The 19,913-nt window shown below is 37.3% G+C and overlaps 1 protein-coding gene across 1 annotated transcript; it reads right to left on the bottom strand.

The window, feature by feature from the left end:
* Window positions 1–3,354: 3,354 nt before the first annotated feature.
* On the bottom strand, window positions 3,355–17,781 carry LOC143871773 (thioredoxin H4-1-like). Its single transcript, XM_077376697.1, has 5 exons — window positions 17,622–17,781; window positions 15,126–15,195; window positions 14,293–14,409; window positions 5,147–5,269; window positions 3,355–3,759 (listed from the first exon to the last, which is right to left on the bottom strand). Exons 2-5 carry the CDS (start codon window positions 15,144–15,146, stop codon window positions 3,607–3,609), a joined length of 414 nt encoding a protein of 137 aa, XP_077232812.1. The 5' UTR covers window positions 15,147–15,195; window positions 17,622–17,781; the 3' UTR covers window positions 3,355–3,606.
* Between the last annotated feature and the right edge of the window lie 2,132 nt (window positions 17,782–19,913).

Raw genomic sequence — 19,913 nt, 5'->3', positions numbered from 1 at the left:
TTTTTATCATTTTCTATGAGATATGACTATTTTGGTTTTGGTCATCTTTGATGTGGTGATAAAAAAATAAAGAAGATAAGAGTGGTTGCATAGTATGAAAAAGGATTGATTAAATAGAGATGACAAATTGGAAGCCAGTAAGAGAGTGGCTAACAAATACGGAAGAAAAATAATTTATGAATGGGAAATGGTGATTAATCAAGAAACTTTGACTAGCAATACATGGATTAAGATATAACCTCAAAACCCATTGAAAAAAAAACACGTCACCTACCGTTGATCTGATGGGTCATCACATTGGTTGCAGATCAAATCCCGGCCATTGATCCCAGGCTCCCAGCTGCAAGGTCAAGGTATTCAAACAACAGGTTAGCTGGAAAAATCCAAATGGGGCCGTTCACTATGGGAATAGAAATCCTTGGATAAGCTGTTACCGGGATTGGGTATCCTGGTTGGATAAGTGATGATGCCAAAATCCAGACTTGTGATCGTGCAGCTGGTAGAGACTCTCCGCTGGTATCTACAATCACAGAATGAGGTCAAGGTCCCGGTCATGGTCCTAGACGACCACTTCGACACTTAAGTCAGAATTTGGCTCAACCAGATAATAACTCAACAAGACAATGAAGACAATAACCAGGTTACCAAGCTTATGAAAGGGCTTTTTCTGAGTATTGAGTGGTAAAATGAGTGGTAGACTAGAGAGAGAGAGAGAGGAGGTTTAGGATGTCTTAATAGACCTCCATCCTTCTTTCCCATTAGTAGGGCCAAGTTGTAGGATAGTGACGCTTGTATGGAGTGTGCAGAGTTCTCTCTAGGTTTTCCTCTTAATGAGAAAGCTTAGAGAGAACTCGATTAGTCACTTCATGGGAATTCATACCTTTTATATTAGCTGCATGCATTGAATTCCAGATTATGCTCCACGTGGACCGAATTAACTTGGGATAAGTGGGCCCTCTTTATAATCATGATTTGAAGGCACATTTGATGAACCCCCATTGGATCATAGAAGGACACTATCTAATCCGTCAACACGGTAACGCGTACGGCACGGTGGATATGCAGGCAAAGGTATGGTGATGATGATAAGGAAGTGATGATCTTCTTAACAAGTAGATGACACGTGGCGTAATCCTAGGGTGATACCAATTTTTGTTCCATCAATAAGTTCATCTAGAAATTATCTTATCTGGTTGTTCACCAATTTTGTTCTGTAATATTTTATCCAAAGAGGATATGAAGTCTATCCGAGTATTAAAAATAACCTTGTTTGCGATCCCGAGATAGCAATCCATGGTCTATTTTATCCTTGGATAATAGACTTGCTATCCTCTGTTCACATAATCTCTTTCCTTGGTTAGAGTGTTATTAGAACAAAATGTAGTTAAAAGCCGGGGATGTCTCCAGACAAATTTATCCGGGCAGGATAGGCAATCCTAGGAACAACTTCTCTAGGGATTACTATCCCCGTCATAAAATAATGATGAGGGTACTTCTCGGAAGATAATTTGCTATCTTCTCGAAAGGAAAAATGGTGGGTCCAGACGTGGATACTAAAGGTAAAGGGAAAATGGTGGAAGATAATTCAGGAAAATCTGAGGATCGAGGGTACTTCTCGGAAGGAATTTGATGATTTGCTATCAATTGGGGATGTGCTCGGAATCGGATATGAGGAGGATTTGGGGACCACAGAAGAAATGTTCCTGGCTATGGCTGCAAGAGATCTAGAAGAAAAAGAAAGAAAGAGAGAAATAGGCTGAAAAAAAGTCTGGGGAGGGGGTCTTTGGTAAGTAATGGGTTCCCATCTTTGATTCATCCAGGCGCTTTAAGTCGTTTCAAATTAGGCTTCACTTTCTGTATCCTTGTACGGTAAACCTTTTTCCAATCCTTGGGTTTTTGAATTTCTGGGGTTCTAGAAGTATTGTTGTTGTAGAGGAGACTACCTTAGGTGCTGAGGCATAGGTAGATTGCAATCCCTTGAGAAAGGTTGTGTCTTGGAATCGATTGCGTGTAAGAGGAATTGCTGGGAAGGCAGGTGAATTTTAGGATGGAGAAGTAGTTCCTTTAGGAGTCCTCAGTTCCCGATATTTAACTTCAAAATTTGCGTGGAATTTTTAGCATGAATTTAGCAGAAACAAGAGTAGTTGTATTATTGGGTTTGTATCCAAATGAATTACATTATAAATAATTAAGGGTGGAAAGGCCATGGCCTTTCGCCTTGAGTGGCCCTTCATCTAGATCTACCCGCTCTGCTATATTAAGCCTTGGGAGGAATATTTCAATAGGGTTGATGAAACTTTGATAGGTTGTGGCGGGGACAACCGCATGGTGTAAGAGGATGGTATCATGGAAATTCTATGGGTCGCACTTGGTATTCTTCTCATTTTTGGTAGAATGGAGATCAACAGGTTTTGGGTATTGTATTTAACTTCTGCTTTTTGGTTTCCTAGTCCAGGGTATGCCCTGACCAGTCTTTCTGATACTTTGTAATACAGGATGGAACTCCTGGTCCCCAATGTAACCTCAGTATCAATAAAAATTTGTCATCTTTAAAAAAAAAAAGAAAAAGAAAAGATGAGGAACAACTACAAGGACTTCACACACGAAATTCAAATAGCCAGAATCCAACGAAAATCTCAAGACTTTTTTTTTTTGGAATGGTAATAAAGTCTCTGAGGATGTTTGTTTACAAAGCGTAGTATAATATATTTCCATGATCAGAGAAATTATGCAATGTCAATTATCTATAATGAAAACCGTAGATTACTTAAAGCCGATTGGAGGAATTTTTTTTTGGAAAAATTTGGAGAACAACTTCTCCAAAATTTCATACATTTTCATTGTTTGATTACAAATGAAAATGTAAGTGGAATCACAACAGTCGAAGTTTTATCTAGAGACTTTCAATTTTCGATGATATTCCTCTAAGCTATAACTAATCATTTACCTCTAAAATATGGTGACTCACAAGGAATATTTTAAACTTGGAACCCATGGATGGAGACAACATGGGATTGGATGCCTCCTAATTATCTTGAATCACCACAGTTGAAGTTTTATTTACAGGGACTCTTATTTAGAAAACCCTTTCATTTATCAGTTCTATCTAAATTCGTGGAAACAAAAAAATCCAAGAAAAAAAAAAAAATTCCCCGAGAAATGTTTTCCCTGAAATCCAGACAGGGCCTATGACTCAGTTTGGATTGCAAGAAAAACATTTCTAACAGAATTTTTTTTTCTTTCCAAAAATTAGAGGGAAATGACATGATTGAGCTTAATTTAGAGGGATATTATCATACCTTAAAGGTCTTCTAAGTAATAGTTGAATTGAGTTGTCTTTTCTTGCGTGTAAAATAAAGTAGGAAATTTCAGATATATTTTCCTTTTCAAACTATTCCAGAAAACTCTTACAATCCAAACAGGGAGATGACAAAATTATCAACAACAAATTTCACAAACCAAGAGACTTTTTTCTTCTTAATGTTTACATCAGGAACACATGATCAAGTAATACAAAACACTCACACAGTACAAACCAAAGACTCTTTCCTCTTAATAAGGATGGGAAACCAGAGATTAGGCCCTGAGGATGCCATGACAGAAAGGTCAAGCAGAGGATCTGGTTGTCGAGTCAGCAATCGCAATGACCTTCTTCTCTAGCTCTGGTTTGTTGGCGCCAACGAGCTTATCCACTTGCTGCCCATCTTTGAGGAAGAAGAAGGTCGGAGTGGCACGGATATCCCACGAAGAACTGAATTCCTGCATTAAAATGCATTATTTTTCATTTTAAAAAAAATGCATTACTCTTATTTTTATTATCAAGCAATGTATTATATACTCGACATGGGGTATCGAGTGTTAGATTTGGCAAATGCCAAAAAGAAAGATTAGTTGATTCACCAAAATACTTTAATCAACTTTTAAATTTTAATTTTTAGATATAATAAGGTTACAAGAAGTAATATATAAAAACTTGTTTGTTTGTTTTTTTTTGTTTGAATGGCAATATATTAAAAATTTGTAATAAGGTTACAAATAGTAATATATTAAAAATTTGTTAAAATTTTTATAACAGGTAAGCTGGGATTGAACCTCAGCCTCAGGGTTGAAGAACAAATATTTTTTTCACATGTTAATTAAATATAATGTTTTATTTTCATATAAAAACTCACTAATAGGATGGATAAACTCAAAACATGCGGTAATTATAAAGTTGCGGTAGTAGTATTCAGAAGCCAAAAAGATAAAAAAAGATCTCAAAGTGTTGTAGAGAATACTACTATATTGGAATCCCACATGTGTGGTACATGGGTACTTCGCCCATTCAAAAGAATCCGTGTAACATGACATACTAGTGTACATAGGTGTACCTAATGCTGAAATGTTAAGAGACTTTATTAACAGAACAGAACTAGAAAGCTTAAAGAGAGGGCGGAGATTGCCCCACAAACAGGAAAGGCCAAAATACACCATGCCCTACAAAAAGGAAAGGCCACCCATTTCGCAAGGGAGACTGCAATTTGTCAGCACCATATAATGGGTATTGGAAAAGTAGTCTTTGGGAAAATTTGAGCAATGGCCCACAGACTTATGGTAAAAAAATTTAACTGGCGGTTTACAGGGACTCTCTAAGCGGTGCCCAGTTCCAAGTTAAACTGATTAAATCAACTGAATACGAAGCCTGAAAGTCAAATAGAATAAGGCACCGATGAACTTTGAAGGCATGGCAACCATGAAAAAATATTTCGTGAGGCATTTATTTAACTAGAGTAAGAGAGAGGCACAGAGGTGGGAGAGAAGGCGGTGGTGAGTGAGGAGAGCAGTAGTTCTGGAGTTAGGGCTGGAAAACAGGAAAAACCGGAAAACAAAAACCTACTTTAAACAGGAATTTTTTTTTCCTCCGTTCTCCAACCAATCATATCCTCGCCACAATCACCGCCCTCTCAAATCTCAGCCCTCTTTTCCTCTCTTTCACCTTGGGTAAACAGATATTCCATGAATTTTATTTTCATGGTTGCCAAACATGCCCTTAATGTGAAATATGTTAAACCATCAACAAAAAAGAGCTTAGGTACTACACCCCCCCCCCCCAAAAAAAAAAAAAACAAAGAGCTAAGGAGACCAAGTGGAAAGATGTGTTACTTACTGATAATTCATCAACGTCTACAGTTAGAAACATAAGGGCAGGATACTTCTCCGAAAGATCACTATAGAGAGGCGTAATCATTCGACAAGGACCACACCATGATGCACTGAAATTCACCACAACCTGTTGGAGGTGAAAACATGAGCATACTGAAATTAATACAAAACTTTCAAATCATTAAGATAACAGTGAAGATGAACAAGTCCAGGATATTCATTTCAAATATAAAAAACTAGCTGGAAAGATAAAAGAGCAGTTTAAAGCACAGAGTAGCCAACCCTAGGACACCGAGCTGGCTAACAACATTCAAAGTTTCAGTAAAGATGCAAATGGATTTATTTGTTCATGTATTCACTTAAACTGCCCTGGATTGCCTAAAGTGAAATTTCCCTGAAAAAGGTACTGATAAAACCATTTGTTTCAGGGTTGAGAGGTGAGGAGTGTGACATACCGATATGGAGCCCCAACAAAGCTAGATAACTCAGGTTTATCAGTGGGATGTACCATATCTGTTACCATCAGTGCTGCTCAAATCTGACTATTTACAATTTAGATCTAACTTTTTTTTTGAAAGGTAAATTTTATGCTCTTTTCTTTTTTCGTTTATTGAACAATACCAAAAGCTTTTGTTTCAAAAAGAGAGCTGCTAGAAAGATATGCCTGTGTCTGGTGCTTCTACCAACCCTCCCTACAATGCAACTTACCCCACTATCAACCCTCCCTACTATGCAAACTACCCCACTGTACATTAATGAGCAATTTTTAATGAAAAAAAAATATCCCTACACCCTTGATCAAATGACAAACATACAAATGAGACCATCCTTCACAAAATCAAAAAAAGGAGGCTGAACATGATGGTGAAGTCGATCAGAAGTGCATTGGGGTTTTTCTTTAGTTCATAGGGACATAATTGACTTTGTTTTTGTATGAGTACATAGGTCACATTGGGATATTATTTTTATGCAATTGGGATTGGTTAGTAGTTTGTTTTTAATTAGATAGTGTTAATTAGGGTTTAAAATCCATTTGATGTCACTATTCACAGACATATTAGTGCTTTGATATTAGTTTTCATTCACGCAAGTTTTAAGTGAGAAACTTCAATAGTTGCTGTTTTTACTCGTTTAAGAGAGCCAACATGTTATGGTTTTAAATTTCCCCGAAATGACTGAAATTTTTCCATTTCCATCCCCACCGAAACGAAATCTACATGATTTCCGTTCACGTCATTATTTCTTAGCTAATCAACCCGGCCGAAAGACAAGGGCCCATGAATTAGTCGTTCCTCTCCTTTAGGCAAGCTACTTTGTTCCTCTTGTTCCTATTCTCCGATTCCGATTCCGAATCTGATCTGATCCTGAACTCCGGAATAAGTCTTTCGGGCTCTATAGAGCGTTAGAATGAGTCTTCTGGTCTTCATGTGGTGATTCCCCATCTGATTAGTTAAACGTTGGGTGTCTTGGATTGAACGGTAATAAGATAAGTCGACGTTCAATCTCTAATAGGGTTTCCGTTGAGAACAGAACCGTGTTCATGTCCAAAGGTGAACAAAGCCCTACCTTATAGAAATAAACGAATCTAAAGCGTGGAGTTCGGGCCATATATATTAAATGTAGGGCATACTTCATTCGAGGGACGTGGCCCCAAAGTGTGCTACTGCATCAAAAATATATATTGTTTGTGCTAAAGCCACTGTACAACAAGCAGTTCTTATTTCTTTGTTGCTGACATCTTCTTTCTTGGCACCCTTTCTTGTTTGCTACCGTATAAAACGGAGAGAAGAACATCGACGCTGACTTGCAAAATCTTGTTCGTGACTATCACTGACTTTGTCGAGGAACTGTCTCATTCATTCATTCATTCAGTAGCTTTGACCTCATTCGTGGCTTGATTCTCGCTGTTTTTGAGCGGGAAGGGAAAATCCCAGCTGACATCCTGAGCTCTACAACTACCAGTGTGGCCTTTTCAGGTTCTGGATACTCGCATTCTGTTGAGCGAGATTGTGATTGTCTTCTCTCATCTAACTCCTTAGAGTCAAATGGTCTCGAACTGATTTTCGAGTGTAGTATTTTTCGCCTTTTGGAATGAGAACGCCCACCTCTCGGAGGAACTGGAAGTTGGTACTTACATAACTGCTTGCTTAGCAAGCCATCCTGGACAACTCCTCCAGTTCGGATTATTCAAAAAAAAAAAACACTTGAAGTGGCATAGAATTTTGGAAGATTCTAAGGTGATGAGGTCATTCTTTTCCAAAATGATTCTCATCATCTGGGCTGGCTTAACCAAGGAATACTGTATTGGAGCATTTCTGCTCTCAAAACAGATTGTACGGATCGCTCGTCGTTCGGGGTTACTATTTTGCGCCCTTCACTTAAAGCAATGTAGTTCTTCCTTGATAATGACCTATAGATATTATATACTATTCCCGTTCATTGTCTCCTGAAGGAGGAATATATCAGGTTTTTAGCTCCTCACCGCTAGAAACCTCCAATTTAGCCAAAGGCTTGATGAGGCCCTCTGGTAGCTTGGTAATTTCAATAGGCTGACCTATTATTTGGGCTGTAAATCGCTCCCATTGCTTGTGCGTTTTTCTTTCTTGGTTGGCCACTCGTCTTTGACTTTGAGACCACTATGGCCCCACCATTTGTACCACATCTTAAGGGATTTCGTCACTACGGCGACTACAATACAGTTAGTCGCTTCCCCCGGGGCCCCGAACTGGATCTTTTCTTTCTCGGGTGCACTCAAAAGATATACGTGGTTAAGGGGTTTCTCACTCGTGGGTCCCTAATTTCTTTCTTCGGAGCAGTTTATTTCACCACCCCCCCCCGCTTCCGGATCTTCGGAAGAATCAACTGACTTCTCCCTTCTTCATTGATCTGGGGAAAAGGAACCGTCTACCAGCTGGGACCGTTACCCGTATCTCAGACGAGCAAATAAAAAACCTCTTATGAGCAGCTAACAACCTGACCTACCCGCCCGTTCCTAACAACGCTACCCCTTTCGTTCCGCACCTGACAAAGCCTTTGGTACTTCAGTAGGGCGAGCAGCCCTTTAAAAACAAAAAAAAAGGCACTCATAAGTAAGCCCCCTTCCACTATTTCTGCATTTCATTCTCTATTTGGCCCACCTCATTGATCGGCCATTGGAGTACTCCGAGATATACACCAGGGCAAGAAATGTCGAGCATGATGCCGCCTGTTTTCATTTCGTGGAAGTCCCCGGCAGAGGAGGGACCAACCCACTAAAATGCAAATAGGGATCAGAAATGTGGTCAATATCACGAAGAATAAAGAGAGACCGTCTATAACCCCAGAGGTGATTGCAATGAGCAGAAATCTCACTCACCGGCCTAAACGACGAGCGAACACTCGAACATGAGAGCAAGGGGTCACCCAACGAATGGACGAGCTCCAAGGAGGAAATTTTGATCGAAATTATTGAAATTCGACCAAAATGGTTGGAACAACAAAAAATGGAAAGAAATTATTAATTACATTTCATTTCATTAATGTAGAGAATTGATATGAACTGTACGACAAAGTAACCGTATCTTATGCATGGGATTTCTATCGGCATGAGAATAATAATAACTCGTAACTCTACGTGGTAGACATAGAATTGGGATCTTAAGGGAAGATTGGTCATTGTACTTTCTTATACTTTATTTCATTTTACTTCTTTATCAACCTTATTGTTCTAGACATGCACGACAATGCATGTCACTAGCTGTTCGATGTGATTAAGCCATTATGGATGGTTTTGTTGCTTGTGATGGTTTCTAAGTATGTATTTGTTCTTTTTCTAGCATTTCCCAAAGTTTCATCTTAAAATTTCATTAATTTGCGTATGTTTTTTAAAAGATTAAAAAATTTCATCATTTTCATATGTTTCAATACGTTTCCATGATTTTACAAGATTTCCACCAAAATTTAAAACCTTGGTTTAAAGTTGTTTGGAAGCCTAGAAGTTATGGGACAAGTCTAAATATTGTAAGGCCTACGGCCATCGAAAATATGACAATAAAAAACAGATATTTTTTGCACTCCTGCAAAAAAGTGTATGAGCTGTCCATTGTCTTGGTTTGAAGCCTTGACATCCTTTGGAATGATGCCTTAGGAAAACCATTGGGGTGATGCCTTTAGTCTCTATGTGACTCCAACAACTATCCCTTCTATCAAATGTATTTAAATCTCATTGTTATGCTAGTTCTAGTTTCTAGCTCTTCTCTTTCATGTCCGACTCTTTAGTTTGTGATTTCTTACATAGATCGCTCTTTCTATTTGTTGTTGTCCACTTGTTTTCAAGTTCTTCCATATCTCCATTATTCTTATCTTGCAATCATCCCAGGGTTTCAGTTTTCATCTCCATCCCTGTGAACCCTAGTTGTAAATTTCGTTTCGTTTCGGCCGAAACATTCCGGTTTCGTTCAATAACGGAATACATGTAAATAATTACGTAAATGTCTAAAATCATTTATTTAAGTAAATGTCTTTACTATTTTTATTGTCCATTTACTTAAGATTTACATGTAAATAACGGAATACCCCCCCATTTGGATCTGTTAAAAATAGTTTCAAGACCCACATCTAAAGGGATAAAAAGTCAACTCTCCAGTTCTAGTACAAAATTCGAAAAAATGGGTCCGGTCAAAATCTTAACTTCCAAACGATGGGGTATTTTTGCAATCTTAAAATTCATAAATTCTATCATGTCCAAACGTTATTAAATCCCAAAAGTCCTATAAAAAATCTCATAATTTGGTCTCCAAAATTTTTTCATCATGTCAGGCACTGGTCAACAGTCAACACAAGCATTTCAACTAACTGATAGTGATTTTCCTTTAAGTAAATGTTGGATCTTTTATATATTTGGTTCATTTAGTTGTTTCTTATATATTTTTTAGCAATTTCTGATTTTTTGGGGATGTTTTACTATTTTTTCTGGAATGAAAAGTTTTGAACGAAATTTGACCAAAATGACCGAAAAATTTCGTTCCGGTGGCCAAAATGAAATGGCCACCAAAACTAAGTTTACAACTAAGCTTTGAATAAATCAAACCATGAATCTGATGTTTCTTTCTTAATATTAATCCCTACACAAACCCTTGGAGTTCTAAAATTTTAGAAAAGAACCAATTGGCCACAGGTTAGGCAGTCCACATCACCATTAATCCGTCAAATGATGAATAGCACCACCGATCCCCAGTAATTTCCACCAAGCAGCATACTCTTGACTGACAGATCGGCATAAAAGTGAGTGACAATCCTATCAATAGAACCTGAAACATTACTCGCATCCGTCTGAACTAGCTAATGTAGAATCCAGAGAAGCCGCATTCACACCAGACAGGATCTCTATCTCTACACTCCACCTGGAAAACCTGAACTGTAGACATTAAGGGGCTGTTTGGATACGTTGATTTTAGAATCCAGGTTTTAGTTTGAAAGCAGTGTAAAAGAGGGGCGAGAAATCAGAAAATGACGGACGGTCTCCTTCTTTAAAATCTTGGATATCAATTGTTTTCTTGGATTTTAAGTAAGAAATCCAGGTTTTAGAAATCTCTTCCCAATCCAGAGATTTCTAAAACCTGGAAAGGAGAGATTTCTAAAACCTGGAAACACGAGACGATCTCCTACTCTCTCACTCAACGAAAAGAGGGGCGAGAAATCAGAAAAAACCGGATGGTCTCTTTCTCTCGTTTCCCATCCAGGGTTTTGAGGAAATCCAGGATTTTAAAATCCTTGTATCCAAAGAGCCCCTAAGTGTTGCTAGCCAAGGCAGTTCCTGTAGTGATTGAACAACAGGCTATGATGCCGCCCACCCACTTAATCTCCCGACTCTCCCCTCTCCTCTCGCTCTTCACCTTGGATTGAGCTAATAATCTCTACACCCTCCTTTTCCACCCCCTCTTTAGCCTATTCAACGGCTTGTTCATTTACTGATCTTCTCTTATGATGGAGTTGTGGCCTGATTTTGCGAACGGGGTCCCTGAATTCTGAAATGATGGTAGCTATCTTCCAGGGTCCATTTACTTTGTTACTTGCGCAAGCTAATACATTTGCTAAATCTCCTTCTATAATTAAGAGACCAAGCCCAACATTTGTATACCATCTTAATCCCCATGATAGTGTTTTTGCTTCCGCCTCCTTGGAATCACAAACTCCTGCTGAACCAGCTCGAGTCACAAAGAATGCCGCCAATCCAGCCCGACTCGAATTGCCTTCGGAGCTCCCTTTTATCTCAGAGTCCAGTTCCTACAATTTTCTGTCAAATTCCTCCTATAGATCATCATACATCAATTTGGTATCAGAGCTACAAAAATCAGTTTTCTTCCCTTATGATCCTGTATCACATACTCCTATTTAGGTACACATGGCAATGTTAGCAGGGTTGTTTGAGACAACCTTAACAAAAGTATGTCTTCATATTAGTTCCCTTTAAAATAGATAGAAAGATATATCGACATGACCAAGCTGGAGAGAGAGAGAGAGAGAGAGAGGGGGGGGGGGGGGGGGCGAGAAAAATAAAATTCATCACAGAAAACTTAGGTAGGAAGAAAGCTCACATCCTCTGCAGATTCGCCATCAAGATCTGATGGAACCACTCATTAGATAAGGCTCACCTTATAATAGGCCCAGTTCTTCTTTTTTTATATAAAGGTAACAATTTATTAAAACAATAAGAATGGATTGCAAGTGCACTTCAAGGGGTAAAGATTGCCGCATATACAAAGATCCACTAGACGCACCTTGATTTGGCCAGGCGGTCAGCCAAATCATTGGCACTTCTATTTACAAGAGAAAAAAATAGAACCATGTACACAGAGCTTTAATCTCATCCAATAGATTGGTGAGACGTCATGTGCCAATGTAAATCATTTAGCCCACAATATTATATTTGAAGAGTTGCTTTGCACTTCCAACCTCCCCACCATCTGGTTAATAAAGATAGACAAACCTTTTTAGAGAGCACAAACCTCGGCTTCAGTAGAATCAGTGATTCCAATAGGACCATCAAAAGAGTAAAAGAAGTTACCCAAAGTAGGAGTGACACTCAAAGTAGAAGTTTCTGACCCTAAGAACACATGAAGCATATATTGCAAGTACACTTCAGGGGGGGTAAAGATTACCCCATATACAAAGATCCACTAAAAGCACCTGATTTCGCCAGGCGGTCAGCCAAATCATTGGCACTTCTAGTAACAAGAGGGAAAAAATAGAACCATATACACAAAGATCTTTTATCTCATCCAATAGATTGGTGAGACTCCACGTACCGACGCAAATCCCTTTATCCCACAATACTGTATTTGAAGAGTCGCTTTCCACTTCCAATCTCCCCACCATCTGGTTAATATAGATAGACAATCCTTTTTGGAGAGCGCAAACCTCGGCTTCATAATGATGTTACCCAAAGTAGGAGTAACACCACCATTCAAAAAAAGAAAAAGAAAAAGAAAAGGTAGGAGTGACACCCTAAGTAGAAGTTTCTGACACAGAAGAGGTGAGCTAGTCTGACCAGGGCTTGAAAAAGGCTCAATTATAACATTTTATAATATATTATAGGCTACTGATATTGGCAGTGCCAATATCTATATATGAGCATACTCACTAAAGATTGCAATAACAGCATTCCTGAACCATTTTTAGGAGAAATTATATGATGAAGGGCCGTATGAACACGTACCCATCATCCCATCCTTGATATTTGATCCAACTGCAGTTCACTGTTTGAGGAGCTGCTGTTGGATCAAATATCAAGGGGTGGCACCTCTGTCGTACCACCTTTACATGTTTATAAGGCCTTTCATCTTATAATTTCTCCCATTTTTAGAGATCCATTATTTTAGCAAGGAAGAACAAGTTGAAAGATAATCTGCAGAGACTTCAAGAGGAGAGAGAGAGAGAGAGAGAGAGAGAGAGAGAGAGAGAGGGATTCCCTGAACATGAAAAATTCTTTGAGACCTCTGTCGTACTCACCCACCCACCCACCCTCAAAAAAAAAAAACACCACCACCACAAACTCTTCCTCCATAATTTAACCTCCTCTTTCTATATACTTCTTGTTTGCTCCCAATGAGGTGAATTATATGCTTCATGTCAACTTTCAATGACACTTTCTCTTTACTTTCTTTAGAGCTCTTCTCTTCCTACATTTTCTCTTTTCTAAACTCCTCGCTTCTTGCTTTTGTTTCCCACGTCACATCTCGCACTCGCTTCCTATGAAGCACGGGTGCTTCAAAATGGCCCGCATACCCGTATCGGGTGCGTATCCGACACGGGTGCGCTCGGGTGCGTGTCGGGTGCGCACCCGATTCAAAAACCCTTTTTTTTAAAATTTTGACGGTCGGGTGCGTGTCGGGTGCGCTTGGGGTGCGCACCCCGACGCACCCGACACGTTTTTAAGTGTTTTAAAACAAAAAACAAAAAAAAAGAGGAGGGCTGCCAATAACATTTTTATTTTTTTTTTGGGGGGGGGGGGGGGGGGGTTTAAATTATAAAAGCCCTTTTTCCATTTTGGTGAATGATGATGTTATGGTTATTTGATTGTTTTCCTATTTTTAAAATTTTTTTTAATAAAAAATATTATTATATTCAACGCACCCGCCCGCACCCAAGTTTTTTGGAAAATCACGTACCCACGTACCCGTGTCGTGTCGCACCCGCACCCGTGCTTCATAGCTCGCTTCCCACTGCCAACTTTGAGCTTAATAGCTCCTCCCTACTTCAGGATTAAGAAGAACACTTCTGTCTAGGTTTAATAATGAGTCCTACAATTGGTGTTTTTCAGACAGTTTCTAATGCAAAGGGTTCCAAGGCCTTACCTAAATAAGAACTCATGTGAGAATAGACCATTTTACTTGATCAAATGATATTTATGCAAAGAACAAAAAACAATCTCTTTGGGTTAGCAAGTAGCAACTGTATGAAGCACATTACCAATAGAAACTAGAAAAACCGGATCTTGACAAAGTATGCAACACTCTGCATGTCTTTACATAAACCAATATCAATATATACAGCTGTCATATCCGAAAAATTGATGTTGTAAGAAAACACTAAAACTTGTATATCTATTTGGAGAATTATCAGAAAGGATATCTTCAATAAACAAAATAACATTAAAAAATAAAAACTTACGATCTTGCCATTCTTGCTTGCTTCTGATAACTTTTCATCCCAGCTTTCTTTGCTAGTAATAACATGTACATTTCCACCATTGAAGTTTATCTTCTCATCTTCATCTTCACTAGAAGCCTTGCCGGAGGATAAGATGATGTGAGTTTTCATTTAATGTTCTAACAGATATGAAAAAAGCATAAGCAACCACATTAAGATATCAGAATAAACTTTATCATTAACATTCCTGACTCTTGAGCACAACAAAATGGTAAAACAAACTAAATCAATTGTGCAGGCAAAAAAAAATTGTACCCTTACCCGACAACAAAAGATTTTACATGATATAATTTATGAGAAAAAAAGAAAAAGTATACTATCAAGATTTAAAGCTTGACATGAAACTGGCCATTTAAAATTTAGAAAAAAGGATCTTTCCTCATGCGAGAGAAAATGAGATAACATTTCTTGGAAATCTGAAGAAATGTATTTGATTGACAATGAAAAGATTAAAAAAATGTATAAAACCTCTCTAAAAGGTAAGCTTCAGAGAAAAGAAATGTAATTAAGTTCAGTAAGACTCACTCAAATCTCCACTGATCAAGTCCTTATCCAAAAAAAATATGAACTTATGGGCCCAAAAAAAGAACTAAAACATAGAAATGTTATAAGAAGCTACATATTGATGAAAATTGAGTCATTACAAAACAGTTCATAAAAAAAGTAGGACAACATAGGCAAGCGAAGAATGGTCAATGCAAATAAATGAATAAAACATCTCGTAACGGTTTATAATTCTAGATGGATTGTTACTGTGAGTAATAGTAACATGTTTAAAAACTAACAAGGCTTACCTTTGCTCCGCAATTACCCATTAAAATTCAAAGTACTGATTCTGACAATAAGAATACTGACTGGTACACCCTGAAAGTAAAAACTCTATCAGCGAAATCAGATGATTCGCATGGAATTAAAAAAGGAGCTCATCCACATAAGGGAAAAATATCACGGAAAAATGGTATCCTACATGCCATCACTATTTATGCACTAAAGGAGATCCAATCACTCATGAATATTTAACTCCAAGTACACCTTTATAAGAGAAATACGAGGGACACTTCCACTTCCTAAGTGACCCAAAAAATATTTACCCACAACAACCAATACCTGAATAAAGACATAATAAATGTATACAGTTTCTGTTTATAAGTGGAAAAAACAATAACTATACATTATATTGATGTTATTCTGGGAACTCTGCTTTTCAAAGCATGAAAGATTTTAAACCGAACTGATACCATGATTTAACCTAAGCCAGCAGATTAGAGAGAGAGAGAGAGAGAGAGAGAGAGAGAGAGAGACTTATAATACTGCTTCAAATATATGCAGATAAGCGTAGCATATGAAAATATATGCACTTTTGTTTAGAACTGAAAAAACCAGAAAGCTAGGGTATAATTGAGTTCAAAAACTCCGCTGTTATGACAGAAAATTAGTATCCAACTGATTTTTTTAATGGTAAGATAAGCATACAAAAAGTTATGTTTCTATTGCTCTTTGAAATCCAATATGAAATATAGACTGGAAAACCAACATTCGAGTCCAACTTTACTTGGTAACAAGAAAGACATAATGATTTTCTAATTAAACTCATGAGGAAAATAGATTATTTGAGAAGGGTGATGGATACACTTTACAGAATACCAAGCACAAAATTAGAGCAGTTACAGTTCACATTATTAAGAATTTAACATCATTGTATTGTTAAAACCCCGGTTGCAAGCTAATGAACTTTTTCTCCAAGGGTCCGTTTGGATGCACTTAATATAGAAGTAGAAGGGAAGAAATATATATTCCCATTTCTTTACTTGCCCATTTCTTTCGATTTGAGAGGAAAATCAAACAGCGCAAAACGGCTTCTATTTGGAAAAGTTACAGCAGACAATGTCTGAAATATGAATAGTAAATGGCCACCAACTAAAGCTCGGAAATGGAAAGAGTGTACTTTTACTTCCCACATTTTGGTGCATCCAAACGAACCCTTAGAGAAGCAAAAATTACATTATCACTTTTTCTAAGTATGCTGTCATAATTTTCATAGTAACGCCGATATTCCCCTTCGAATTCCCTCAAATAACAATGAACCGGATTATCCGCCTAGGTTTAGCTAATCTTATTTGGTTCCTCCAAAAACTAACCAATTGCAAATATCATAGCTCAAATCCAGTCACAGCTTACCTATCCACATCTTTCTTCCTTTATATAAGCCAATGTAAGTCCCTCGACCATACTGATCGAGAAGGTGATATTAAATGGGTCTGGAATTCCTTGTATAGTACCCGATTTTAAATTAAAAACTAAAGGAAACTTTTACATTCAGACATTTACAAGCTCATAATCAATAAAAGGAAAGTGCGTATTTTAAATAGTATCCATTATCTCTAAAATTTCAAATAGCAAAACAGGGACAACACATCATATTTTAAAACTTTCAGTGGTTAAAACTAAAAGTTAAAAGACGACATAATGATTATGAAGAACAAATCACAAATTCAAATCCGCTTGATAATCTCATTACTTGGGGAGATTCCCTCAATGTGGTTAAGTGGGTGAGAGATGGGATCTGCTATCCTTAGAAGATAGCAGATGCTATCAAGGAAATTCTTGATACATTGGTGGATGACCACACTATTGAGATCCATCACATCTTGATCTCAACTAGTAGTGATGCTGATCTTCTTACTAGGTCTAGAATTTATTTATTTTTAATTGGTAAGCTGGGATCGAACCTGCGACCCTTACGGTTGAGAAACAAAGCATCAACCATTGAACTACAGCACAACCCCTCTAGGTCTAGAGTTGACATATATGCTCTTATGATTTCTCAACATCTCCCTCCCCCATCTCCTCTTCATCCACAAAAAGGATACCCACAAATCCCACAAATCCTTTTCTTGGTCTTCATTTTCATAAAAACAAAAATGAATTGAATGCCAAAAGACTCTCACCCTTAAAAACCGTAGAATTTTTATTTTTTTTGGGTCTTAGAGGAGCAAATGAGACAAAAACTTGTTGGCATTTAATGGTAACACCAAAACCACATATGAAAAAAGCTAAATGATCTTTCCCAAACCAAGTGGGCACCCACCTTCATATGAGAAGGGAAACCCAACACTTTTTAGCTTAATCTACCAATAAGACTCATGAATTTTCATTCAAACAAAATGAAATCAAAGAAATTTACACAGATATGATGAACCCAGAAAGAAAAATTCATCAAAAATTAAAATAAACAGATCCCTAAGATGAATTAGCAGCATAATTTTCAAGCAATAACAAAATCAATTTACCTCCAAATGAGCTTTTTCGTGTGATTAGGGTTTTTTCCAACATCAATCTCTCATTTCCGTATGAAATCACACACGACAAAAGAAAACCCTAACAACCTAATTTCACACCTTTTCAGCCTTTTTACGAATCTTTCTGTTCTCTCTTCTCGCATTCTTACATAACGGCGATATCCAAAAAAGGGCCCCACATTTCTACTAATTCAACGCGGACATAGTGAAATGACGATTGTGCCCAAAGATCATGCGTTGTTAGGTCTCGAGATACAGGGCTATTTCAGTCAATTGGAAATATAATTAGGTGGGCTGAAGAGAACCGAAGGTTTTGCGTTGGAGAGAAACGACACTCCTACCAACGGGGTACTTTAGTTGAACATGCAACTCACACCCTACATCTTGACAACCAGATCAATATGGACCGTCCACGTGTTGGCCCCACCTTGGCTGGTCCATGGCGCAGCAAAGTTTTTAAATTCGGACTGAAATCTGAAATTTCGGGTTTCGGTCGATGACGAAATCAAAATTCGGTAAAGTCGAAACATTACTTTATTTCGACCTAAATTCCGAAATTTCCAAAAAAACTGATTTTTTTAATTATTTGATATTATCCCGAAATTACAGAATATTTCGGCCTGAAATTTGGGAGATTTCGATCGAAATAAGTTGGGATAAAAAATAGTTGTTTATTGGATTTCATCTAATTTCACCCGAAATCTCAAAATTTCAGCTGAAATTTCGGTTTCGGTGGGACCGAAACGCATTCTGAAACCGAAATTTAAAACCTTGGGTGCAACTAATGTTGTCTTCTTAAGTGTGGACAGTCAATCATTAGGCTATTGATCTGTGAAACAACCGTGGTTTTAAATTTCAGCAATTTCAAACCAAAATTCCGGATTTCAGTTGAGACCAAAACCGAAATTTGGCGAAATCCAAAAGTTCGGGTTGGGTTTCACCAAATTTCAAGAGATTGAATTTTAAAAAATATATATAATTAATCGGAAATTTCGGTAATTTCGACCCCAAAATTTAAAACCATGGAAACAACCAATTGCTCCATAAGCTTAGCTTTATTTAATCTTTTATACTTTAAAACCCCCGCTCATTTGTGACCCCTCTTTTTAGGGTTAGCCTACAAGTGGCACATGTGGCTTCACTTTTGGGTCAGCCATTACATGTTGATTTTTAATATCAAGGAGTTTTGAACCCGAGCAATATGCTCTAATAGCATGTGAAACAACCAATTACTCTAAAAGCTTAACCTTTGGAGCTGGCATTATTTAATATTTTTTATACTTTAACATGATCAAATATTTAGGCCCTGTTTGTTTTGGATTTTGAAAACAAATTATGAGTCCAAAACTAGTTATTGGACTCAAAATCAATCTCAAATTTGAGTCCAATTACCAGTTTTGATAGAAATGAGCGGTATGCTGTTCTTTCTATGTTTCCACTCTTGATTTGATAGAGTTTCTTCATTTTTTCTACACCTTTTACGCGAATAGGGATGGTGCGAATAATTGTTCCTCGAATCTGTAAATTGTATATGATTTTTTTGAATGTGTTTCATCAGTTGTATGAGAGTCACAAAATCATAATAAGTCTTAAGTTTCAAAAAAAAAAAAAAAAAAACTTGATAATAGTCAATCAACTCTTTTTTAATGGTATAATACTCGGCCGACTAGGAAAATAAAATAAAATTTTGATTACGGAAATATTCTAGGAGAAAATTACTATTATAATTTAAATTTGCTAAATGATCAATAATATTTTGACTCATCAGTTCGCGGAACATTTTGAAGTGAGAAAATCCGAAAATAAATGGTTTATTGGAAAATGATAAAATTTCATATTTAAACTCGATTTAATATATATTTTAATTTGGAGAACTATTTGAGGGTATTGTGCCCATAATGGCTTTCGGTAAATTATCAATTTATGATGGCTATGCTGGTAATTACATACTGGTGATAGGATTACCAATTTACCCCTCAAAATTGAAAATTACCAGACCTAACTATAGGTCTAGGGTTTTATGGAATTCTATAAAAAAGTAATGAGATCTCACACCCTATATAAAAAAAAAAATTAGATGGAAGAGTTTGGTTGGTAGTCTAGTTGAGTGCGCTTATTTAGGACTTCTTTTAGATAAGATTATAAGCGTTTTGTTTATCTTTTTAACTTGCCTGTACTTATCAAAGTCAAGTCTACTTCTTTCATGTACATATGCAATATTTTTATGTGAATAAAGCATAGTGTATCATTCACATTCTTTTGCAGAGAGAGAGAGAGAGAGAG

The sequence above is a fragment of the Tasmannia lanceolata genome, unplaced genomic scaffold (assembly GCF_043159265.1).
Source record: "Tasmannia lanceolata isolate RefF3 unplaced genomic scaffold, GAP_Taslan_0.1 ptg000002l, whole genome shotgun sequence".
In the NCBI taxonomy this organism is placed as follows: Eukaryota; Viridiplantae; Streptophyta; class Magnoliopsida; order Canellales; family Winteraceae; genus Tasmannia; species Tasmannia lanceolata.
Note: the sequence above shows the minus strand (reverse complement) of the source record. Positions and strands in the feature narration are given on the sequence as shown.